Source organism: Myxocyprinus asiaticus, chromosome 47 (genome assembly GCF_019703515.2).
Source record: "Myxocyprinus asiaticus isolate MX2 ecotype Aquarium Trade chromosome 47, UBuf_Myxa_2, whole genome shotgun sequence".
NCBI lineage: Eukaryota > Metazoa > Chordata > Actinopteri > Cypriniformes > Catostomidae > Myxocyprinus > Myxocyprinus asiaticus.
Window position 1 is genome coordinate 12,729,201 of NC_059390.1, and position 26,497 is coordinate 12,755,697.

The 26,497-nt window shown below is 39.1% G+C and overlaps 1 protein-coding gene across 1 annotated transcript in view; it reads left to right on the plus strand.

The window, feature by feature from the left end:
* The first annotated feature begins 2,522 nt into the window (after positions 1-2,522).
* tnpo3 (transportin 3) overlaps positions 2,523-26,497 on the plus strand; it is a 28,693-nt gene continuing 4,718 nt past the window's right edge. Inside the window, exons 1-20 of the mRNA XM_051690509.1 lie at positions 2,523-2,820; positions 5,742-5,942; positions 9,514-9,587; positions 9,708-9,864; positions 10,278-10,421; positions 10,504-10,679; positions 11,268-11,406; positions 16,228-16,374; positions 16,562-16,669; positions 16,838-16,929; positions 17,262-17,401; positions 17,543-17,734; positions 18,083-18,174; positions 18,257-18,333; positions 21,589-21,649; positions 21,763-21,903; positions 22,033-22,149; positions 22,795-22,889; positions 22,977-23,133; positions 23,279-23,446. Coding sequence (XP_051546469.1) covers positions 2,701-2,820; positions 5,742-5,942; positions 9,514-9,587; positions 9,708-9,864; positions 10,278-10,421; positions 10,504-10,679; positions 11,268-11,406; positions 16,228-16,374; positions 16,562-16,669; positions 16,838-16,929; positions 17,262-17,401; positions 17,543-17,734; positions 18,083-18,174; positions 18,257-18,333; positions 21,589-21,649; positions 21,763-21,903; positions 22,033-22,149; positions 22,795-22,889; positions 22,977-23,133; positions 23,279-23,446 — 2,598 coding nt within the window. The 5' untranslated portion in view covers positions 2,523-2,700. The remainder of the gene's footprint in view (positions 2,821-5,741; positions 5,943-9,513; positions 9,588-9,707; positions 9,865-10,277; positions 10,422-10,503; positions 10,680-11,267; positions 11,407-16,227; positions 16,375-16,561; positions 16,670-16,837; positions 16,930-17,261; positions 17,402-17,542; positions 17,735-18,082; positions 18,175-18,256; positions 18,334-21,588; positions 21,650-21,762; positions 21,904-22,032; positions 22,150-22,794; positions 22,890-22,976; positions 23,134-23,278; positions 23,447-26,497) is intronic.

The following is a 26,497-nucleotide window of genomic DNA, read 5'->3' on the forward strand; positions in this document are numbered from 1 at the left end:
GATGAATGGTGTGTCCTTACAAGACATATGTTTTGCAGCAGGATGGTCTTCTCAAAACACATTTGCAAGGTTTTACAACCTAGACGTAACATCTCTCTCTTCACAAGTCCTCTCTGTTTAGAGCGCTTGCTATTCATTGGCCAAATATATATACTTATGCTCCTCCCTATAAGGACGATCTCCCCATCTTTTTACACAACTGCCTGTATTCAGGCCATTGTAATTTACCATAAGTCACAAGCACTTACATTATAAATAAACTCCCTTCCCGACTGGGTTCATGATGGAGTTAATTCATACTATATCACTATAGTTCATGTATTCATTCTGAGTGCTCCCCTCCTCACTGTGGCATACTCATGTCGGACGCCATCCCAAGAGACTGCAGCATCATGCTTCCTTTCTGGGAGGTTATGTTGTGTAGTGCGGCATGATGGGATTCTGTTCCCCATATGCGTTAATAAATGCAATGTCAAGTGTACTCAGTCGTGAGGGAATGTCTCGATTCTCTGAGACGAAGGGAACGGGACATTGCAAACGCTAGCCGCACTAAAAGACTCAGAGTTCTTGAGGCACAACCGATGCGCTCCTTGTTCTCAGTTAGAAATACTGAGGAAATGGTACTTGTGCACCTGTTTTTATTGTGGACAGTTTCGCGCTAAAACAGGTGGGGCTCAAACTAGTGTTGCCAACTTAGTGACTTTGTCACCAGATTTAGCGACTTTTTGACCCCCTTAGTGAGTAAAAGAGCCATCTAGTGACTAGCGACAATTTTAGTGACTTTTGTAGTCTGTTTTAGCGACATTCTTCCACATCTGGTGACACAAAAAACATCAGCTCTATCGTGAATAATGTCTAATTTTTATCAGTGTTCTAGCATCCCCCTTCGTTTCAAGTTATGATTGAACTTCATGCCATCAGGAGTTGGACCTACGTGCAAATGGATGTTCTACAAATGGAAAGACTGTTTAGAGAAGAAAAGTCAGCCTACAGCAATAGAAGAGCATTGAGAAATAATCTAGCAGGGTGAAAGAGAATGGAAATGAACCCCTGATCTATAATAAAGTACAGAGATATGTGATATGAACAGATGAGGTGTCACTGTAAAAAATCATTGTGACATAGTAACACTGGCACAAGTAATACACACTGATGGTCCAGCATCACACAACAGATATGTAAAAAAAAAAAAAAAAAAAAAAAAAAAAAAAAATATATATATATATATATATATATATATATATATATATATATATATATATATATATATATATATATATATATATAATAATAATAATAATAATAATATATATATATATATATATATATATATATATATATTTTTTTTTTTTACATCTCCAAAACAGCTCCACGTGAGGCATTATAAGGCATATAGATCCATGTTTAAAAATAAATAATTAAAAAAACATCCCCAACACTATGCTGCTTACCCCTGGTTGCTACTGCTAGGATCATTTTGGACTTTGTCATTGTTCAATAATGCAGTTTAATTACAAAACAAAATAAATAAAACATAAATCACCCACTGTATGAATGTTTGACAAGTTCAAGTAGTGATAGTTAAATGATTAGTAGTTAATTACTAATTGTTAAATCATTAGTTCAATAATAATAATAATAATAATAAAAAATTCCACACCTTTAAAGAATGGCCATTGATCTTTACGCCAATTCATTTACATATATACATTTGACGTCTTACGTAATAAATGACGTCATCACGTGATTTAGCTACTTTTAGCAACATTTCAGTGAGCCTTTGGCAACTTCCCAAAAGAAATAGTTGGCAACACTGGCTCAAACACCATAGCCAACATTAGAATATTGGCGTTACTGTAGAGAGGTTTCAACTAGGCTGTGTAAGAAAGCACACATTTACATTTATTCATTTGGCAGACGCTTTTATCCAAAGCGACTTACAAAAGAGGAAAACAAAAGCGAATCACCTTAAGGTGACAGTGGTATGAAAAGTGCCATACTAATAAACGCAATGTCTCGTTCCCTTGTCACATGGAACCGAGGTTATGTACGTAACTGAGACGTTTTGTGTTCCTGACCACCAGATGGAAGTAAAATGAACCGAGAACTCTGAACTGACGCTTCCAGTTATGAATCCATTTTCACTATATTTGTAATGAAAGCTCCATTGCTTCAGAACGCATCATTTTACCTTCACTTGTTTCTATTTACTTGCAATGTATGTAATAAATAAATGTATCAATACAATTTAGGAAAGTCGTGAGATCACACATGGCACTCAAATGAGAACATTTCCAGAGAGACGCGTATGTATGAATGTAGCAGTGGGTGTGTTTCTAATGAATTTACTCACGTTATTGGACCATGACTAGTGAAACCGAAATCAAAAATATTTAAATACATTTAAACCTATGCAATCCCTCATTTGACTTCTTTCGAGGAATCGTCCGAATAGTATGTTATTATGATAAAAAATAACTCTGGCCCGGACTCATTATAGTTCCCGTCTCTCGGTTTCCACACGGACTTGTTTGACGGACACACAGGAGGAGCGCCCTGTGTCTGCTCGAGATGGCGGCCAGAACGGAGAACGCGAGGGCCGAATAAACATCCAACCTGCGCGTCTGCAACCTTCCGAGAAGCGCAAACCCCGTCATACACACTCACTTATCATCAACCATCACGGAACAGAAGCGCGCCATGGAAGGCGGGAAACCCTCCCTGCCGATGGTTTACCAGGCCGTACAGGCGCTGTATCACGACCCGGACCCTGCCGGCAAGGAGCGCGCCTCGGTCTGGCTAGGAGAGCTGCAGAGATCGGTGCGTATAAGAGCGACCCGGAGCGGGCCTGCTGCGCCACAGCACTCCTTACTCACGAATGAGCTTTTTCTATTTGCAATGCAGAATATAATGTGTCCGTTGTGGAAGGATTGAGACGTTTTAAATCAGCAACAGCAGCTGCAGAGAAGTAGACGAGGTGGTCACATGTGTTTGGACCGCCGTGGGGGTCTGTTTTGCAACCGCTGCTAAATCCATCCAGGCGGTCTGTGGTTTTGGTTGATAAATCAAGTCCTGGGTGAATTCAGTCAGCTAGTTTAGCGGAAGTAGCCTTTATAAACATAATAACACCGCGCAAGATTCGCCGCGTATGGGGCCATCGTCATGACTGTGTCTCAAAACCTAATGACCTGCCAACCTAGACAGCATTTTGGGCAATACAGGTGCCCAAATCAGAAAGACGCTGAGTAATTCCTCTTAAAACTACCAGAAGTTTACAGTTTCCGCCTTTCTGCGTTGGGTTACTTGGTTCTCCACGTAGTTCCTCTTCAGCAGACTGTCAGATTGTTGATAAGGAAGATATTAGCACTACAAACCTCATGCATTGCAGTGGGTGAGATCTGGTAAGGCAGGTTTCTTCGCAGAAGTGTGTCGTACAGCATGGTGGTCTTTTAATATTGAAAGTAAATATAGTACATTTTAGCTGGTTTATATTACCTGGCCAACTTGCCTGGCTAAGTCCATCCAACTAACTTAGCAGGTTATGAGGTCAGTGTGTGTAGGTTCACAATACAACTCAAACTGGCTATTCTGTAGTGGTCTATATGTCCTCATACACTGGTCAGCTTGACACTTGTGTGTCCCTTGAGGTTATGCATTATGGCACTGAACACACAAAGAGTGCTTGTTTGTTTTCAGTCTATTTGCATGAGTAATGTTTGTCTTAGTGTGACATGTCTGCTGTTATTGTGTTGCTGCTTTTCCTTGTTTATGCAAAATACAACTAATCCAACCTGGTAGCCTACAGTAACCTACCACATCCTGCTTTAAACGGGTCACAACATGAGGAATCAAATTTTCCTTGATCTTTTGACATATAAGTTCATTGTACTCTTAAAAAGTATACTGTAAGTTTCAGAACTCAAAACTTCCTCCTCACTGCAGAAAGAGCATTTGTTGAAACCGAGCTGCCAAAAATGACTCGTCCTCTACTTACTCCACGTCGTGATGTCTCACTGAGGTAGACATTTGCATTTGACCGCCTCCACAATAACACATCAATGCCTTCTTTACCGTATAGCACTTCTGTAGCCCGCTCTGTAGCGGTGAGCAGTGAGTATGCGAGGAGAGAGCAGGTCAGTCAAGTGCAAAGAGCCAGTCATAACAGTGGGTGTTTACTTGCAGGTCTTAAAGGAGAAGTAGCACCAAAACAGAGCTTTTCTGACAGAGGGTCAGAATGAGGGTGGGAAATGATCATGTTTTACAAATATGTGACTTTTTGTGCAAAATTTTTACTGTTGTTATAAGTGAACCTCAAGGAACATAATTAAAATAATAATTCCCCTTTGAGGAATAACAACGGCTACTGTATTGGTCGACCAATTATAGGCATTTCAGTGGTCAATGCTGATACTATAGTATAGAGGATAACTAGAGTGGGGTGGCTGATATAACGAGGGACAAATATGTGATTTGGTGAGTGTGATTGGATTAAGTGAACTTTTTGACACAATATTTACTCAATTCACAAAAAAGACTTCAAAACAGAAATTGTGCATTATCCGTTCACAGGGGTGTCGGTAGACTTTGGAACCGGCCAATTGGCCGATAAATTTAAAACGACGAAATATCAGCTGATTTATTAGCCTCGGCCATATGTCAGTTTATCACTAGTCTACTGTACAGGTGGTATGTTGAGGGAGAGTGCTTTTCTCCACCTGTAACTCAATTGCACTGCAAAAAAACAAAACGATTTGTTGGCTCCACCATAACGTATAAAAAGAAATAACTTCTGCTCAGAAATGTACATATTTATAACATTTTTAGCTGAAGTTTTATTTGTGTACAACACAAAATATAAATTTTAATGTTAACTTAGAGTTACATAAATTAAATAATTGTGAGTTCCTTGAACTTCTTTGGCTTACAAATCCATAAAATTAACATTTTAAGTGCTACTAACTCAAACAAGTACAGAACTGAGGTTGTGGGCAATACCCATAAGCCTTTGCGCTTGAATAATTTAAGCATGTTTGTTTGGTCAAGAGGAACTTATGTGAGCATTTAATTAGTTGTTATTAAGAATTAATGGAAATTTTTGTTATTTTTATAATTATGTTGTTTTATTGTAAATAGGCCAGTTGTTTCGTGTAAAGTCACTATTAGGGTGATTAGTGTTCCATAAATGGTCAACTTGAATCCTGTTCAGTCCATGTAATTTATCGTTGTGCATGTGAATATGCATAGCCGAAGTGCAGCTTTCTTTGCACTTCTTTGGGGAATCCAGTTTAATGCCTGACCTCTTATTATTTTCTTTAGCGCCAAGTAATTAAGTAGAAACAGTGATATAAATGTGAATTTGAAACAACTTGCTATTAGTTGCTCAATCTTATTCTTGTGACATACATTAAATAAAGTTTTGATACATTTTGTGTATATCTAAGAAAGGTTTTCTAGTTGTGCTGACATAAAATGACCACAAGTTGAATTTACTTAAAGCATGATGCAAAAATTCTATGCATATAATTTAAGTAAATCCAACATTTTTTGTTTTTCTCAGTGTGGTAGAGCGTGTTGCTAGCAGCAACAAGATTGTGGTTTCCATTTCCAGGGAACACGCATACTGGCAAAATGTTTATCTTGATGCAAGCATATGCCATAAATGTATACCTAATTAGAGCTTAACATGGAAAAACTGACAGAGGCATCTGCTTAGTGAACTTCTCCTGTGTTGAACCCTGCAGATGTACGCATGGGAGATCTCGGATCAGCTCCTGCAGCTGAAGCAGGACGTGGAATCCTGTTACTTTGCAGCCCAGACCATGAAGATGAAGATCCAGACGTCGTTCTATGAGCTTCCCCCCGAGACCCACACTGCACTGAGAGACTCGCTCCTGTCACACATACAGAACCTCAAAGACCTGTCTCCCATCATTGTCACACAGGTAACATCAGGCACGCGCTTTTCTCTGATTACAGAACCAGGGGTCTGGTCGCTAAACTTAGTCAGCATTCAAATCATTAGTAGGGCTAGTTATTGATACAGGTTTCCCAATTCATTTCCGATTCGATATCAATTCATATGGGTGTATTTCTGTTACAGTGTCCTTTTTGCTTGCATATGAAAGACATTTTCTCTAAGCTAATGCTCTTAATTATAAAGGGACCTTCAATTCTAGGTGCATTTTGAAAACTTTGTTTTTGATCATACTGGTCACATTTTAGCTTTTGAAATTTTTTCCAAATTCAGTCTATTCCATCAATAAATGTCTATATTTTGATTACATGTTTGTTTACTTGCATAATTTTTATTATTTTCAAGTATTTACATTGATATGTAGAACACTTGTTAATTCGCTACTGTCTCTTTAAGACTATTGGCATCAGCCAGTGAGCGCATATAACGAGAGAGGACATGCACAGCTCCTTTAGCACATACATGTGTGATTACAATTAAATGTTTTTGTTGTTGTTGTTGCTTTTAATCAATAATTGACTGTAAAGAACAGAAAGGGTATTAAAAGAGACCTTATTTAATGACATATGATTTACTTTCATTATAGAAAGTTGCCACATAGAGTAAAAGATCGATCTAGGTGATTGATTTAAGAATCGGGATCGCTACAATGAAGATTGCGGCGCATCATAAAATTTATATTTTTACCCAGTCGTCATTAGGGTAATGAATTGAGAACTAGTTCTAATTTAGAATTGGTCACATTTATTTATATATATATATATATATATATATATATATATATGTGTGTGTAATTTTATGACATTTTATTCTATTAATAGGGCCCTGTGGTTTCCACGTTGCGGAAAACACGGACGGAATCGCGGAATCTATACATAAAAACGGAATTTTCTTATAAACGCGGAATCTCGTGGAGTTTGCATATTTTTCTGTGTAGGTATTCCAAACCAAGTGTTTCACATAACTCACGGTAGTGTAAAATACTCGCAAACATAACCAGTCAGAGACTTTTGAATCCTGCTAAAATATGGCCAAATGAGTCAATGTTGCCTAGTAACCATGTCTCGAATATTCACGTTCGCACGTGAATTACCATCATTGATAAGAAACATGTCTAAACGACTTGCCTCCGGTAAGACAACCGCATCTAAAAAATTAAGAAACACACAATTAACTGCCAAGTACTGGTCGGAACAATATCCCAATGACTACTATGATTCTGGCCAACAGCTTTTCTGTAAGTTTTGCCAACACACTATTGACTGGACTCGTAAAGATACGTGCAGTGACCATCTAAAATCGAGAGTCCATCTCAAGAACAAGGTGAAATCAACTACCAGTAGCTCAGCCCTCCAGGTTTCTGTCGAAGCTACCTCATCATCAATAGATGCTAGATGTGAGTTTGTAGAGGATTTTGTCGCAATATGTGCGGAGACGGACATACCACTTGAGAAAATGAAGATGATGCGTCCCTTTTTTGTGAAGCATTGCAAACAGGGAGGCGCACTCCCAGAAAACGAAAGAAGCCTGAGACAGATTCACCTGCCGTGCGTCTTTGACCAACACATGCAAAAAGTGCTGCAAGAGATCTGTGGAAAGGAAATCTTCATTGTTGTCGATGAAACCTCAGACAACCGAGATCGGCGTGTCTTCAACGTTGTAATAGGTGAGAGTTTATTAAATTAGCATTGGCTTTTATTGTAGTAACTCGATTGTAGGTTTAACAATGGCATTTCTAATATTAACACCTAAGGCACATTATCTATTTGGAAGAAGTATTATAAGTAATTTTCCTATTTATTTTCTATTTAATTCAACAGGTACTGAAGGCAAATACTTTATAACCGATGTGATCTTCATGGAGAGCTGCAACTTTTCATCATTTTCTCAGGCAGTGCTGCAGTCTCTCCACACTAGTCATGCAACCTGCTTGTGCCTTGTCATCAATTTGGTGGAAGAGACCTGGCAACACTACAAATACTTCAGCGATCTCACAGCCTTAGTGATGTGGGTGAAATCTGCTTTCTTCAAAAAACCTGCAAGAAAGAGGAGATGGCTGTGCTTTTTGACAGTGAAGGAGGCTGTGAAGCCCAAGGTACCTCCTGAGCTGGGAAATACAAGATGGAATAGCTGGTTCGAATCAGTTCAGTACCATGCTGACCATGTCCATCTCTACAAGGAGTTTTTTCATGGCTGAGAATTCCTCTGCTCAGGCAGTTAGAAACATCCTTGAACTGCTTGATACAAATGACAAGCTAGAGGCCCTGCAGGTGAAGCTGACCTTCATCACTGAGGGGTGTGGCAAACTAGTTACATCTCTGAGGGTGCTTGAGGGCACCCACTCTCCCACAGCAGTCTCTGCTTATAACACTATGGAGGATCTTGGTTCCTACTTAGTTAATGGAACAGCCAAAACCCATGGCTTTGGGGCCAAACTGATGAGCTGCTGAACCAAATGACCATGCAACAGAAGAGGGATGTACTTGATCACCTTCATGATGGATTTCACATTGCATTTGAAAAATTTTCAAAGCACTGGGATGTCCATCCTGCCAGAGAGATCTACAAGATGATCAGAGTGTTTGATCCCAGACAGGCACTTGCGATGGAGAGGTATGTTGAGGCCTATGGTACTCTGTGGGCTCTGAAGAGCCCATCTCCAGAGCTCAGTGAGGAGTGGGCTGCATATCAACATTGTGTCCGAAATGAGGCCCTCTCAACTTCCCTGGACCTTGCTGACTACTGGAAAGGCACAAGCCAACGATTTCCAAGGGTTGCAGAAATGGCAATGTCCTACAAGTATTTTCCAGTCAGTTCAGTTGACTGTGAAAGGAGCCTCCACACACGCTATGTCTCCGCGGTTACGCGCTCAACAAGCCACGTGATAAGATGCGCAGATTGACTGTCTCAGACGCGGTGGCTATGCCACCACGAGGACTTAGAGCGCATTGGGAATTTAGCATTCCTAATTGGGGAGAAAAGGGGAGAAAATAATAATAAAAAATAAATCAAATTCTTCTTATGAACTGGTTCATTTATACGATTCGGTCAAAAGACTCATTAGTCTGGAACTCAAAAAATAGTTGGTTGCTCGTGATCAGTATTATTGCTGACTAGTTGTTCTTGATGTGTGTAGCTGAAGATTCACATTTGTAACAGTTTTTTTTTTTTTTTGTACTATAATAATAATAAACATTAAAATACAATATTTAAAAATAATTGTTTTTGTCTGGTTTGCGTGCTTCAAAAACAGAATTGGAATCGGTACTAGAATTTTTCAGTTCCTTGCAATTCTCAACCCTACCTGTGATGCATGAATTACTTGAATTGGATTTGTGTTTTGGGTTTGCAAAATAAAAATGCAATTCAGTGATGATGACCTCAAGCAGCTGGCACTATTGACCACATTTTGGACATGCTGTGTGAGGCATTGACAAGAACTGTGCATCTCGAACACGCTCCGATGCTACATAGTGAGCAATTAAGAATGTGGCAGTGATGTTCTAAAAGTCATTGACTCTCTCTCTCTTCTCTCTCAGCTTGCGTTGGCAATCGCTGATCTGGCTCTTCAGATGGCATCATGGAAAGGCTGTGTTCACACCCTGATAGAAAAGTAAGAGTCCACTTTTCAAGTACAAATACAATCCGTTGTACTTGCGTTATGTTCCTTCATTTTCGTTTTGTCAATGTTTTCCTTATCTGTAACTCTTACTCTCTGCCTTGCTTCCTCCAGATACAGTAATGACATTTCCTCCATGCTTTTCCTGATTGAGATCCTCACCGTTCTGCCAGAGGAGGTGCACAGCCGTTCTCTGAGGATTGGAGCCAATCGACGGACAGAGATCATCGAGGATCTGGCCTACTACTCTACCACAGTGGTCACTCTTCTGGTATGGACTTCCGTTCTATATGCTAAACAATTTATAGATTTTTCAGTAATTATCTACTTTGCATTCTCAATAAAAAATATGTATCCAGTCTGTCAGAACCATGGCTTTGTGGTCAGCACATATAGTGTGCTTCAGACACATTGATCATTGTTGCTCATGTGGGAGTAATTCCCCCCCTTTTCTCACTAATATTTCATGTCATTTCTCCTCTGCTGCTGTCAGTGAAATGGCAAAAAAAATGGATATTTGATCTTTATGGCCAGCATGTGTTACAAAAACACTTTTTTTGTTAATAATTGGATCTATACAAATCAGTATGAGGTATCTATATTTAGACTGCGCATAAATATTTAAATGAATTGTTTATGATTCTAAAATAAGCTTGGCTATTGCTGCTCTGTTTCCTTGACCAGGTGTCTTGTGCAGAGAAGTCCGGGAACGATGAGAAGATGCTCATCAAGGTGTTCCGCTGTTTGGGAAGCTGGTTTAATTTGGGAGTGCTGGACAACAACTTCATGGCCAGCAATCAACTGCTGATGATACTCTTCCAAGTGCTGGTGAGATCCTAGGCATATGTGATCAGAGATTCTCATGTTCTCTTGCTGTTTTATAAACTATTTTTTCCCAACATCATTGTAGCAGAGAGATGAGACATCCACAAACCTGCATGAGGCGGCATCAGATTGCGTGTGTTCAGCGCTATATGCGATAGAGAATGTGGCCACACACATGCCTCTGGCCATGCAACTCTTCCAAGGGGTCCTCACTTTAGAAACTGCCTACCATATGGCTGTAGCCCGAGAGGATCTCGACAAGTACGTAAAACACGGTTCATTTTCAAAGTATGAAGTTCATGTAGACATCAAACACAATGGCTCTGTTCCAAAACCAATTGAGTTGCCTTGGGGTCTACTGCCTTCTAAGGCAGCATCCTAAATGAAATGGAACCTCATAAGTGACTGATTTAAAACGCTCTTCGTCGGCGACTTGACTTTCATTTAGTTTCAATAGAGTTCTGTGTTAGCATGTTGCTAAGCTAGTGTCGCAATACTCCAAGCATGAAAATACATAGCACACAAATAGTGGGTAAAATAGTACTTTTTTAATTAGGTTGAACTATTTGTTTTAATATTTTTCATTATTGAATGAATTCTGTGTACATTTATAAACATTTCTCTGTTCGTCATTTTGAACGAGATCAGTAAAGATCCATCGCAGTGCGTTGTAGGAAGGAAGGCAGCATAATCACGGAACAGGATCTACCTTTCTGCCGGGAGCATTCTTGTCTTAAAATTCTACCTCTCTAGGTAGCTCACTTGGTTTTGAGATAGAGCCATTGATTTGTGCTTATGTATGTGGAGCATATTGTAAACTGCATTTCTTACTTTCTCTCTTTGCCACAGGGTGCTAAATTACTGCAGGATCTTTACTGAATTGTGCGAGACGTTTTTGGAGATGACAGTACGGACTCCTGGGCAGGGCATGGGTGATCTGCGCACACTAGAACTGCTACTTATCTGTGCCGGACATCCCCAGTACGAGGTGAGTGTCATGCACACACACTCAAACATGTGTGGAAGTATGAGGTGTGGACTGTTAAAGTAACAAAGTAATTGACATACATAAATCTAAAATTTGTCTTTGATGGTTTTGACCAAGTAAGTTGTATCTACAAGGAATTTGACTTGATGGTTTGCTAAAAAAATCACAATTAACCTGCCATGTAAATCAGTAGTTTAATATATGATATTACAAACAATTTCTAATATATATATACAGTTTCCAATGTATAAAGTTTTCAAAATATATTCCAATATATCCAATAAAGAATCGAACGCACAGAGCCAGTCACATACTGACCTAAGAGGCGTTGTTCACCTAAAAATGAAAATTCTCTCGTCATTTACTCACCCTCATGCCGTTCCAGATGTGTATGTCTTTCTTCAGAGCACAAATTAAGATTTTTAGAAGAAAATTTGAGCTCTGTAGGTCCATACAATGCAAGTGAATGGGTGCCAACTTTGTGAAGCTCCAAAAAGCATATAAAGGCAGCATAAAAGTAATCCAGACATCACTGGATTAATTAATGTCTTCTGAAGCGAAACTCTTGGTGTGTGTAAGAAATAGATTTATATTTAAAAACTTTTTTTTGCTAAATGTTCACTCCCGGCCATCTTGTTGATGAGGGTGGAATTCAAACTCTCTCGTGTGTGACATAGGCGCAAAAGCCGCCCCTGCATAGATATTCATACGTAGATACCTTATTAGCAGCTGTTCCTATGGACTGCTTGACTGTTTCCACACAAAAGCAGTTTATACAGCGGTCTGAGCAAGCATACCGATTTAAACAGCTCTCCTTGTTGACCGTTCCAAGATGGCGCTGCAGTTGACATATCCAAACCCAACGAATGAGGCATATACAATGGTGTGAAAAAGTGTTTGCCCCCTTCCTGATTTCTTATTTTTTTGCATGTCACACTTAAATGTTTCAGATCATCAAACAAGTTTAAATATTAGTCAAAGATAACACAAGTAAACACAAAATGCAGTTTTTAAATGAAGGTTGTTATTATTAAGGGAAAACAAAATCCAAACCTACATGGCCCTGTGTGAAAAAGTGTTTGCCCCACCTGTTAAAACATAATAACTGTGGTTTATCACACCTGAGTTCAATTTCTCTAGCCACACCCAGGCCTGATTAGTGCCACACCTGTTCTCAATCAAGAAATCACTTAAATAGGACCTACCTGACAAAGTGAAGTAGACCAAAAGATCTTCAAAAGCTGGACATCATGCCGAGATCCAAAGAAATTCAGGAACAAATGAGAAAGAAAGTAATTGAGATCTATCAGTCTGTAAAAGGTTATAAAGCCATTTCTAAAGCTTTGGGACTCCAGAGAACCACAGTGAGAGCCATTATCCACAAATGGCGAAAACATGGAACAGTGGTGAACCTTCCCAGGAGTGGCCGGCCGACCAAAATTACCCCAAGAGCGCAGCGATGACTCATCCAAGAGGTCACAAAAGACCCCACAACAACATCCAAAGAACTGCAGGCCTCACTTGCCTCAGTTAAGGTCAGTGTTCATGACTCCACCATAAGAAAGAGACTGGGCAAAAATGGCCTGCATGGCAGAGTTCCAAGGCGAAAACCACTGCTGAGCAAAAAGAACATTAAGGCTCGTCTCATTTTTGCCAGAAAACATCTTGATGATCCCCAAGACTTTTGGGAAAATACTCTGTGGACTGACGAGACAAAAGTTGAACTTTTTGGAAGGTGTGTGTCCCATTACATCTGGCATAAAAGTAACACCGCATTTCAGAAAAAGAACATCATACCAACAGTAAAATATGGTGGTGGTAGTGTGATGGTCTGGGGCTGTTTTGCTGCTTCAGGACCTGGAAGACTTGCTGTGATAAATGGAACCATGAATTCTGCTGTCTACCAAAAAATCCTGAAGGAGAATTTCCGGCCATCTGTTCGTGACCTCAAGCTGAAGCAAACTTGGGTTCTGCAGCAGGACAATGATCCAAAACACACCAGCAAGTCCACCTCTGAATGGCTGAAGAAAAACAAAATGAAGACTTTGGAGTGGCCTAGTCAAAGTCCTGACCTGAATCCTATTGAGATGCTGTGGCATGACCTTAAAAAGGCAGTTCATGCTCTCAAACCCTCCAATGTGGCTGAATTACAACAATTCTGCAAAGATGAGTGGGCCAGAATTCCTCCACAGCGCTGTAAAAGACTCATTGCAAGTTATCGCAAACACTTGATTGCAGTTGTTGCTGCTAAGGGTGGCCCAACCAGTTATTAGGTTTAGGGGGCAATCACTTTCATTTAAAAACTGCATTTTGTGTTTACTTGTGTTATCTTTGACTAATATTTAAACTTGTTTGATGATCTGAAACCTTTAAGTGTGACAAACATGCAAAAAAATAAGAAATCAGGAAGGGGCAAACACTTTTTCACACCACTGTATGTATGAATATCTATGCTCCTCTGTTGTAAACAACACTGTGCTTCCGTATTGTTTCGCATTTCACACATCAGTTCTTGTGTGAACTTGCCTTTGCGCTTAAGTCATGCAAGAAGCAGCATGTACTTGACCCTTGTGAATTTTTATTTAAAAACAATTTAAATGTTGATCTATTTCTTACACACCCAGCGTTTCGCTTTAGAAGACATTAATTAATCTGGAGTCTTTTATGATGGCTGTATGTGCTTTTTGAAGCTTCAAAAAGTTGGCACCCATTCACTTGTATTGTATGGACCTACAGAGCTGAAATATTCTTAAAAAAAATCTTAATTTGTATTCAATAGAAAACAGTCATACACATCTGGGATGGCATGTGGGTGCGTAAATGATGAGAGAATTTTCTATTTTGGGTGAACTTAATCCTTTTAAAGATTGAAACCTGTCAAGAAAAATTTCCTAGTCATATTTAACCCCATATCTGTACAAAAAATTTATTTTCTTTAAAAATAAATTCTTTATTTTCAATGAAGAAAATTAAGCCTACATTTAGGACCATGAATGTTTTTGCATTGTGACATTATTTTCAGGACACTTAAGCACATTTTACCCCCTAATTCTCATTACCGAAACCCGTCTGAACATTTTGCTTTTACTATTCCCATTGTTTTCAAAGATGATTTTAATTACCTTAATATGATGATAAAAAAAAAAGATGCTGCTGTACAGTAATTTTTAAAATTAATATCAATGAAAATGAATGTACCAAGGGTACTATAATGTGAGACTTAGAGGTAGGCCGATATATCGGTGCCGATAGTTTCTTTTTGGAACTACCAGCTATCGGCAAAAAACACTATGTAACACAATTTTTGTTCCTGGGGAGTAAGTGTTATTTCCTAAATGCTTACAACCTCAAAGTATAGAAAATGGCTATTATTCCCCACAAACTTTGCTTTTCTGACCAGGACAGTGATATTTTGAAATTGCCCTTTTTCCAATGAGAAAATGGGTGAATTTGTGTCTTTTCGTTCACGTAAAGTCAGAAAAAACAACAACATATGAATCCAAAATCCTTCTTTATCTGTGGTCCAACGAAGACACTGGCTTTGACCTAGGGAAGAAGTCTTGAAGGTACTTGAAGGCTGCCGACTCCTTATCTAGAGCTCTGACAAATTGTTTCATAAGGCCGAATTTGATGTGCAGTGGTGGCTTCAGCACCTTCCGGGGGGGTCGACCAGTGGCTCCCACTTGACGTTGTTCCTACCCACAGAGAACTCGGTCCGCTGTGGCCAGTCCCGCCTGTGGTAGTGCGCCTTGGTGTCCCTGCTGTCCCAAAGGCAAAGATAGCAGTGAAGCTTGGTAAAACCGCCTTGGAGACCCATCAGGAATGCCACCATTTTGAAGTCTCCTATGACCTCCCAGCCATACTCATCATACTTCAAGGCGTCCAGCAAGGTCTTGATGCTGTTGTAATCCTCTTTGAGGTGCACCGAGTGAGCCAGGGGAAGAGACGGGTACTTGTTACCATTATGGACCAGCACGGCTTTGAATATTACTTTAGTATAAATACATGTTAATTTGGATTCATATATTGTTTTTTTCTGACTATATGTGAACGAAAAGACACATTCGCCCGTTTTCTCATTGGAAATAGGTAAATTTCAAAATATCACTGTCCTGATCACAAAAGCAAAGTTCGTGGGGAATAATAGCCATTTTCTATACTTTTGAGGCATAAGCAATTAGGTAAAACACTTACTACCCAGGAACAAAAAAAAATAAAAAAAATTGTTACACAGTGAAATTGATGTCAATATTTTTTTTTATGTCTCCATGTTCCTCTGTGGCCGGCGCTGGAGGTTTCTACAGTAAGAACAACTTGGTTCTAGAGTATAAGGCGCAGGCACATTTACCTTCGCACAGCGTAATTCCACAGGCGCAATACAGTCATCTCAATGGGAATCGGTGTGAATGTGAATTTTGCATGACGGACTTCCGGTGGCAAAAAAATTCCCCATCGTGGATTTTGTGCGGAGTTGAAGTTTGGTGAACTTTGACAGGCGAATTTGCATGAAAAGAAAAGTGTGGCTATATGGAAATGTGTCCATCATCTGTCATTTTAATAATTTTACACTCTTGTAGCCTCTATGTCTGTGCACGTCATAGTAAGGAAAGGCTAAAAAAGCTTTTTAAAGATCTATTAATTGATTTTAAAAACTCTTAACTGATTAATCATTTGCTATATGCAAAATAAAATTTCTTATTTGATTAAAATCGGACCAAGACATTTTCTTGACAGGTTTCGGCAGAATTGCCCCAAAACAAGCCTGTTTTTTTGTTAACCATTCGCTTGACTTGGTATCTTGGTATCTCTGTCCTTCATCAGGTGGTTGAAATCTCATTCAACTTCTGGTACCGCCTGGGAGAGCATCTTTATAAAATGAACGATGCAGCGCTGCACAGAGTTTTCAGACCGTATATACAGAGACTTCTGCACAGTCTTGCCCGCCACTGCCAGCTCGACCCAGATCATGTGAGCATCCTTCCCCTCATTCAGATTATTCATTTGTTTCTTTCATTGATTCATGTGCTGTTTTTCATGCCATACATGTTGTCCTGTCATTATTATAGTCCACTTCCCCAAAAGATTTACTGCTTTTGTGGAATCCTTTTGTGCACAATAGAAAACTATTTTCTTATCTGTAATACTGCTTGTACAGGAAGGAGTCCCAGAGGACACAGATGATTTCGGGGAATTCAGGATGAGAGTGTCTGATCTTGTGAAAGACGTCATCTTCCTTGTGGGCTCTATGGAGTGTTTCTCACAGGTAGAGTGAAAGTGATTTGAGGAAAAAGTCCTGAGTAATGAAGTAATTGAGTAATCTAGGTTTGCAGAAATAAAACACCTTTAGCAGCTGGCCATGAAATGAGATGGAACATTCTACCATGCTATTATAAGATCTTCTTTATTTAAACCGTTTGCATTTTCTTGTCAGCTGTATTCGACTCTGAAGGAGGGAAATCCCCCATGGGAAGTAACTGAGGCTGTTCTGTTCATCATGGCTGCCATTGCAAAGAGCGTAGATCCGTGAGTATCACTTTCAGTCAGCTTCTTCATTCTAATATTCGAAACAAAACGCTTACTTTCACTAGTCAAATTTGACTTTTTGATTTCCTCCAAAGGTTGTAGGTGAGAGTACAAATAGTTTATGAATAGATACACGTTTCTGTATTTTCGTGTCCATATGTTTGCTTTTTTTTTTAATATATTTCTCAATGTTATGGAATGTGTGAAACTCTCAACCAATTAGAACCTCTTGTTATTTTTCTCCAATAGAACAGTTGTGCTTGCTGGGAGTTCTATAATATATGAAGCTCATTGTTTGTAATGCTGAAACGTCTCCCTCTGCTGGTTCACAGTGAGAATAATCCAACTCTGATGGAAGTGCTGGAGCAGATAGTGTTGCTTCCTGAGACGGTCCACATTGCTGTCCGCTACACCAGCATTGAGCTGGTCGGAGAGATGAGTGAAGTGATCGACCGGAACCCTTGCATGTTAGGTAACTACTGATGGAAAAAAAAAAAAATAATTCCAGTTCATTACTGGAAGCCAGGCTTTGACCGTATGATTTCTAACACTTCAGAATCGAATGTTTTATTTTTCTGTGTGTGGATTAATGACATCTGTGTTTGGCTGGCAGATCCTGTTTTGAACTTCCTGATGAAGGGTTTGAGAGAGAAATCGTTGGCGTCTGCGGCAGCTAAAGCCATTCACAACATCTGCTCGGTGTGTCGAGACCACATGGCACAGCACTTCCAGGGCCTGCTGGACATTGCCCGCGCTCTGGACTCTTTCGCCCTATCCACAGACGCTGCTGTCGGCCTGCTGAGAGGTTCTTTGTCCCTATACAATACACAAATCTGTGTTAATTATGTTTAGCTTTTTGTTAATGGTGATGTAATTTTTGCACCAATAAACAGAAAGATTAATTTTCAACATACCTCCCAAACTCACGCCATTGGGTGATCCAATGTTATGTCAAGCTGGTTGGAATGCTGAAACAGAGCAATGTTTGATAGCGCTACAGAGAAAAAACCTACGAACGGATTACTTTGCTGTCTCTGCATATAAAGCTGGGATAGATGTATTTTTACATGGAAAAAATTACACTTCAGCTTTGAGTAGTGTTCTACTTGGGCATGGCTGATTTGGTTTAAGTGGTGTGATTGATTTATTTCAGGCACAGCGCTGGTTTTGGCCCGCCTCCCCTTGGAGAAGATTGCAGAGTGTTTGAATGATCTGTGTGCCGTTCAGGTCATGGCACTGAAAAAGGTTAGATACATGTCTGTTCTGTATACTTTACTGTCTGTGCTGAACTTAATAAAGACAGCATGTGTGTTGTGTCTGTGTTCAGCTGCTGGCTCAGGACTCCAGTAGTGGAAAGTCATCAGACCCTACCGTGTGGTTGGACAGACTGGCTGTTATCTTCAGGTTGGACTCTCAACAACCTCACCATGATAGATAATGTCTCCAGACCTCTACCTCATCAAGATTCAGACAGTTCAATCCACAAATACTAAGTGGTGCCATACACTTAGATTTATGGAATGGATGAGAATATTATAGATAAACTTATTATGTACACCGATCAGCCACAACATTAAAACCACCTGCCTAATATTGTGTAGGTCCCCCTCGTGCCACCAAAACAGCACCAACCCGCATGTCAGAATAGCATTCTGAGATTATATTCTTCTCACCACAATTGTACAGAGCGGTTATCTGAGTTACCGTAGACTTTGTTAGTTCGAACCAGTCTGGCCTTTCTCTGTTGACCTCTCTCATCAACAAGGAATTTCCATCTGCAGAACTGCCGCTCACTGGATGTTTTTGGCACCATTCTGAGTGAATTCTAGAGACTGTTGTGTGTGAAAATCCCAGGAGATCAGCACTTACAGAAATACTCAAACCAGCCCATCTGGCACCAACAATCATCCATGTAATTATGTAATCAGCCAATCGTGTGACAGCAGTGCATAAAATCATGCAGATATGGGTCAGGAGCTTCAGTTAATGTTCACATCAACCATCAGAATGGGGAAAAAATTTGATCTCAGTGCCAGATGGGCTGGTTTGATTATTTCTGTAACTGCTGATCTCCTGGGATCTTCACACACAACAGTCTCTAGAATTCACTCAGAATGGTGCCAAAAACAAAAAAACATCCAGTGAATGGCAGTTCTCAACAGAGAATGGCCAGACTGGTTCGAACTGACAAAGTCTACGGTTACTCAGATAACCGCTCTGTACAATTGTGGTGAGAAGAATATCATATCAGAATGCTAAGATGCGGGTTGGCGCTGTTTTGGCAGCACGAGGGGGACCTACACAGTATTAGGCAGGTGGTTTTAATGTTGTGGCTGATTGGTGTATAAATAAGCAACAACCCCAAACACCGTAGAAACTCCAATGCACTAACACATAGCAGTGCCTTGGAAATCACTCGTATCACCCTAGAAGCTAGTTTTACGAACAAGCACAACTTTTTTTCATTATGTTTAAAAAAAATCAAGTAAATTTTTCCTCTTGGCTAAAGAAAAAAAAAGTATTTTAAAAGTTTTTCTGCGGATATAACCAAGGCAGAACAGCCGTGTACAATTTTAACCTTTAATATTATTCCCAACGATTTAATCAAATCATGATGAATAAAATTAAGCCACACTTTACATTATTCTCTTTCACTCAGAAATGCTTCACATTATGTAATATGGAAGGAAGTTAAAGGGATTGTTCACCCAAAAATGAAACTTCTCTCATTATTTACTCACCCTCATGCCATACCAGATGTGTATGAAATTCTTTCTTCTGCTGAACACAAAGATTTTAGAAAAATATCTCAGCTCTGCTGGTCCATACAATGCAAGTAAATGGTGGCCAAAACTTTGAAGCTCCAAAAAGCACATAAACGCAGCATTAAAGTAATCCATACGACTCCAGTGTAGTGTTGTCAAAAGTACCGGTGCTTCGGTACCAAGTCAGTACTAAAATAAAAAAAGATGTAACGATATCAGTGTTTCTGCAGTACCGGTAGTACCGAGCACCGACTCAATCCGGTACCAGCACACAGTATGACAGACACACGACAGCTTTAAAATGCTCATTTTGAGCATGTACTCCATTACACCCTACACTGAAATGGACAATTAAGCAAATGAAACTCGTGACATATTCTAGTGTGATTATTAAACCACTAAAAGCTGCAGTCTTAGTGTGGAAGAGATGCATACTTTAATGAATGTACAAATCCGACCACTTAGACACTGGAAACTCCACAGACATTGAGAATCATTCACGACATGATGTATCAGATGACGGTGAACCTAATTTTCTGTGAACCACTCAGCACATGTAAACTATACAGTATATTTATATAATTAAATCACAGCATTTGTGCTTTAATCTCTCAACTCAACTTTACTTATATAGCATTTAAAGCAACAGAGTTGACTAAAGTGCTTCACTGTAATAAAATTTAAAACATAACATTTAAAAATGACCATATACACAAACACCAGTAATCTAAGACACAAAATATACAAACACTCCAAAACTGTGTTCTACATTTCATTTGTCAGACACAGAGTTCAGTGTAAAGAGATGAGATTTCAGATGTGACTTAAAAGTCTCCGTGTTACAAACTGTTTATCCGGAAAGTGAAGATCCAGGCAAAAAATACATGTCATAATAAAAGCACGTTTCCAAATATAAGCTAGAGCCCTGAAATTTAAGAAATTGTGACAAATATATTACAACTGTATAGTAAAATATAATATTCACTGTAATGATGATAATAATAAATAATAATAATTAAGCAATATATCACAAGCAAGACTCCTGTTGAATAAAAGTTTGGCAAAAAAAATAAAAAATGCAATGACATGTTGAAAAGTTCTATTTTCACTTGTTAAAAGTTAAGAATGAATTGATTAGACATTTTGATGATGAAATTAAATTAAACACCAAAACATGGAGTTCTGGAAAATAAGAATAATCACAAAAAGGAAAACATGATTTGGTAAAGAATAAAACAGATTTCAGTAGGGCGCTACTTAAAAATATTTAAGCAATGCATCCTTGATTGAGAAACACTTTAATTTATTCTTTCATTGAAATGTAACTTTTTAAATATGTCCCCGAAATTGTTATCGAGCACCGTGAAATTTCAGTGGTATCGTTACCGACATCTTCAGAAGCAGTATGATAAGTGTGGGTGAGATACAGATCAATATTTAAGTCCTTTTTTACTGTAAATCTACACTTTCACATTCTTCTTCTTTTGCTGTGGTGATTCGCATTCTTTGTGCATATCGCCACCTACTGGGCAGGGAGGACAATTTATAGTAAAAAAGGACTTCACCTATCGCATCACTTCTGAAGAAATGGATTTAACCACTGGAGTCATGTGTGTTACTTTTATGCTACTTTTATACACCTTTATATGCTTTTTGGAGCTTCAAAGTTCTGGCCAACCATTCAGTTCATTGAATAGACCAACAGAGCAGAGGTATTTTGCTTAAAATATTGGCTTATTCAGCAGAAGACACATCTGGCATGGCATGAGGGTGAGTAAAAGATGAGAGAATTAGCATTTTTGGGTGAACTATTTCTGATTAAAACACAGTTGCTCTGCAAAATGTTCCTTTTTTCATAAATGGTTGAAAATTATTTTTCGTTTTGCTCCATTAGACACACAAACCCCATTGTGGAGAACGGACAGACACACCCTTGCCAGAAAGTCATCCATGAGGTATGCTCATCTGCATTCTTCGGATTGACATAGTACTTCAGTCTGTCCTTTTTAAAGAGTTGATCGTTTCTGTTCTCCCCTCATGATGTCTTTGTGTTTCTTGTTGCGTTTAGATCTGGCCGGTGTTGTCTGAAACATTAAATGCCCACCAGGGCGATAACCGGATTGTGGAGCGCTGCTGTCGCTGCCTGAGGTTTGCAGTGCGTTGTGTTGGCAAGGGCTCCGCCTCCCTGTTACAGCCACTTGTTACTCAGGTGTGTGTCGCACACAAGGTGTCTTACCCATGGGTTTATGTCTTAAAGATACACTCTTCCTAATCTGTGTGTGTTTTTGGAGTATATAGCTGGTGTAAGTCTCTAAAGGTGTGCGTGTTTGTGTTTCAGATGGTGGGTGTGTACCAGGTGTACCCTCATTCTTGTTTCCTGTACCTGGGCAGCATTCTAGTAGACGAGTATGGCATGGAGGAGGGATGCAGACAAGGCCTGTTGGATATGCTACAGGTAACACACACACCAACGCACTCCAGTCAAATAAGTCTTATGTAGCCAGACTTGATGGCACAAAGTCTGGACCACATTGTGACTTATTCTGGCCAAGAACTGCTCACTTTGGAAGTGACAGTGTGACTGAAATGTAAAGTAACTAACCACAGTTTGACTACGTTACATTTAGCAGTGAGAAAATCTGAATATGGATATAACAGTGAGAACAAAGAAGAATGTATGCCCCAAATCTAATCACTAATCACTAATGATGAACTGTTGATGATGATGCAGTGTTGATGAAATATGACAGTGTTTACTTTTAATTGTTTATTTTGTAATACGTTGTAGATTATTGTAGAGTGCACGTTATATTTCCCTTATCTGTTTGAATGAGCAGCTAGAGGCAGTGAAGCGCATAACTTCACTTAAAAGTTCTGCGCTGTGAATCAGATCTTTTTATTTTCTCTCTGATTTTTGATATTTTGGTTTTACCATTCACTGCAGTTTTTCAGTCATTGTGTGGAGCCCTGAAACTGTCAAATCGAGATTAGTTTATCCTCGAAAGCACTCATCGTAGCAGCCTGGGAGCTTAAAAACCCAAATTTGTTTCCCAGATATCAAATTTAATTGATAACGGTGCTGTAACTCTCACCCTTGCAGGCCCTCTGTATGCCCACCTTCCAGCTGTTAGAGCAGCCTAATGGACTGCGTAATCACCCTGACACAGTGGACGACCTGTTTAGACTCGCCACCAGGTAGCTGTTAAGGTTTTTTTAAGACTTTGAATTGAATCGGAGTACCGAACTGTGCTGTGAATATGAACCCCTGTACTCTTTGTCCAGGTTTGTTCAGCGCAGTCCAGTCACTTTGCTAAGCAGCAGTATTATCGTCCACATCATCCAGTGTGCCATCGCTGCCACCACCCTGGATCATCGAGATGCCAACTGCAGTGTTATGAAATTCATCAGAGACCTTATTCACACTGGGGTCACCAATGATGTGAGTGGCACTGTCAGTCATACTTGACCAACCATTTGAAAGATGCTATGTATGCTCTTTCTCTCCTGTGAGATCTTAAGCAGATCTTGCTGTCCAATCTCTCTGTGACAGATCAAGACGATTTCGTTTTTTTTTTACCTTTTAGCATGAGGATGACTTTGAGGTGCGGAAGCGTCTGATTGGTCAGGCAATGGAGCAGCACGGCCAGCAGCTTGTCACTCAACTCATCAACACTTGCTGTTTCTGTCTGCCTCCTTACACTTTGCCCGATGTGGCTGAGGTGCTCTGGGAGATCATGGTCTTTGATCGGCCGGTGAGTAATTGCAGAACAATATACAGTATATAATACACAAGGTTCTTGTGATGACGTAAAACCAGGAAATATCAGGGAATTTAAAAAATGGGGATTTCCATGCCTGGAAATGTCATGGAAATTTCTATTGTGAATTGGCCTGTCACACTTATTAAATAATCATTTGATCGTGGGTATTTGTTCTAACTTATTGTGCACTTGAGCTGTACGATTCTGGATAAATTGAGAATCGTGATTTTTTTTTTGCATAGAATGAAGTTCACGATTTTCTCACGATTCTGAAGAAAAAATGCTTATTTCAGTGATTTACAAAACCTGGACATAAGGGTACTAAATAAAGTAACGTAATTTACAGAGGTTTTGACTAAATGTTCTCTGCGTCAGTGTATGCAAAAATTTATTTTGCCTGTTTCTCGCATTATAAGTAAAAAGCTAAATGAGCAGAAAAAGCTTCATTAACAGTTCTGTGTTAACTTATACAATATGCAATAAAACACTTATTTTACAAAAAACAATTACAAATATATTAACAATTTAAATTAAAACAATGAGGCCTTCAGTGCTTCTTTTGTAAAAATTGCTTCAAGCTTTTAAAAGAATTATTCAAGAGCCAGTAATTAAATGAAGAACAGAGTAAACAGTGCTTTAAAGTCTTTCAGCAACAGTAATTAAACATTTAAAATATTACAATATAAAAACATTAAAAAAGTAATTTAATGCAAAATGAAACTTAAATATTTGATATTCTTTACTGAATGTCTATAACAGACAGCATGAAGCTTATGTATATTTAGACGTCACACAGGTCTAACATTTTGAAGAATTTGTCCAATCTGCTTAACATTAACGGCTGTGTTTGCTTTAATATCTCGTCAAGACAGCGCAGATTTAATCCTCTGTTTAGTCTGTTTACACTCTCGTAATTCATTAACACCCAGTGCAGTTTCTGAAGTGTGTGTGGAGATGAAGCGATGTGCTGCATGCGCTGTCTGTGGAGGTTTGCGCCACACTCCCACGAAAATATAAACGGGCATTTCGATGGTGTGTGCAAAGTGCTCCGGTTTCACTTTAATTTAATGATTGTGTAATGGCAAATGTTAATGGTCATTGTGGGTTTATACATGCAGTGTTTATGACACGCAGTGACAGAGGAAATGCTCACTTTTTCTATTTCTGTGGAGAAACCTTTTCAAATACACACTGTATCTCAAAGGTCTTCCTTCATTTGAAATAAGGGCTCGTGGGTTTAATCAGAAAGCCTTAAATGAACGTGTGAAAGTGAAGAATTTAGAACAGAAATATTATATTATGGCCAAGGACTAAAAACGGTTCAAGGAACGAAAACCGAAAACCAACAAAATGTTTAGCAGAACGTAACCGAAAACTGGAACACAGTGATTTTAAATTGTTCCGGAGCGAAAACGTTATTTTTAAATGCTGGTAACCGGTTATAACCAGTTAATTTTGTTCCGATAATTTTTTCATGAAACTAAAGGCCAAGGGGTTTATCACAGTCAATTTTTGGAACTACACCACTTCATGTTGCCTGTAAAAATTAAACACGTGCTTTGAACCTGAAAGAAACTGCTGCATCACACATTTCTTTCCCTAATTTTCCATTGTGGATGTCGTATTCTGTGAAATAAAACCTTTTTTTTTCTCCCAATTTGGAATGCCCAATTCCCAGTGCGCTTTTTAAGTCCTTGTGGTGGCGTAGTGATTCGCCTCAATCCGGGTGGCGGAGGATGAATCCCAGCCGCCTCTGCATCTGAGACCATCAACCCGCGCATCTTATCACGTGGCTTGTTGAGTGCGTTGCCATGGAGACATAGCGTGTGTGGAGGCTTCACGCCACCCACCGCGGCATCTGCGCTCAACTCACCACGCGCCCCACTGAGAACGAACCACATTATAGCGACCACGAGGAGGTTACCCCATGTGACTCTACCCACCCTAGCAACCGGGCCAATTTGGTTGCTTAGGAAACCTGGCTGGAGTCACTCAGCACACCCTGGGATTCGAACTAGTGAACTCCAGGGGTGGTAGCCAGCGTCTTTTACCACTGAGCTACCCAGGCCCCCCTAATGAAAACCTTTTTAACAACTATGTATAATTACTACATATGCATGGTTAAATAAAACATTATTAGATGGAAAAAGTACTTTTCTCAGTTGTTTTTAGTTTAATAAGTTTAAAAATAAAATTATATGATGCAGGAATACAGATTTGATGCTGCCGGGTTTTGACTCAAAGGTAGATCTTTATAGAAAATTGTACTTAACTGTTAATTAACTGTATGCTTACGATGTATTACGATTTCTGTTGTGATAAATCTCACATTTTTTGTTTATTTTGAGGCAAGTGGCTTATTTTGAGCTTGTTTTTCCAGACCAGATTGCTTGCTTCTCTTGTGAGATCTGTCAACACGGCAATTGATATTTCACCCACCCCTTGGCACAGAGAACTGTCATTTTAAAAAGAACGTTATTAACTGTTCTTTTATTTTGTTCTATCTGGTAACCATTTGGAAAGGAGGCTGCGGAACCTTTGAACCGGAACGAAAAAAAACAAACTTTGTTTGCTCAGAACGAATCGAAATGAAAACATTTTGGTTTTAGCCCTGATTATAGCTATTCATGTTGCCTGGGTTTCAGAAACAACAGTAAAATTATAAAAATAGACCAAGACTAAAGTTGAACAAAAATATTATTTTTCATGTCATTCATAAGTTTTTAAAGCCTTAGAGGAAATCATATATCCCTGTTTTATTATATGACTCCAAGTTAAATATGAATAAATGACCTCTAGCCTAATTTCATAATCTTGACAGCCGTAATAGTGAATACATATGTATATATATTAGCAATATTGTGCTCTAAAATATTTAATTAGCCAGAAATGGCTCGTGGTAATTTTTACGAATTTTTTTAAATTCTTATCTAGTAATCTGAACGACATGAAAATATAATGGAAATGAAATGGTCAAAATGTGTGGGAACCCTTAATATAATATAATAACTATATCAGTATTGTATAATTTAGGTGTTCTGT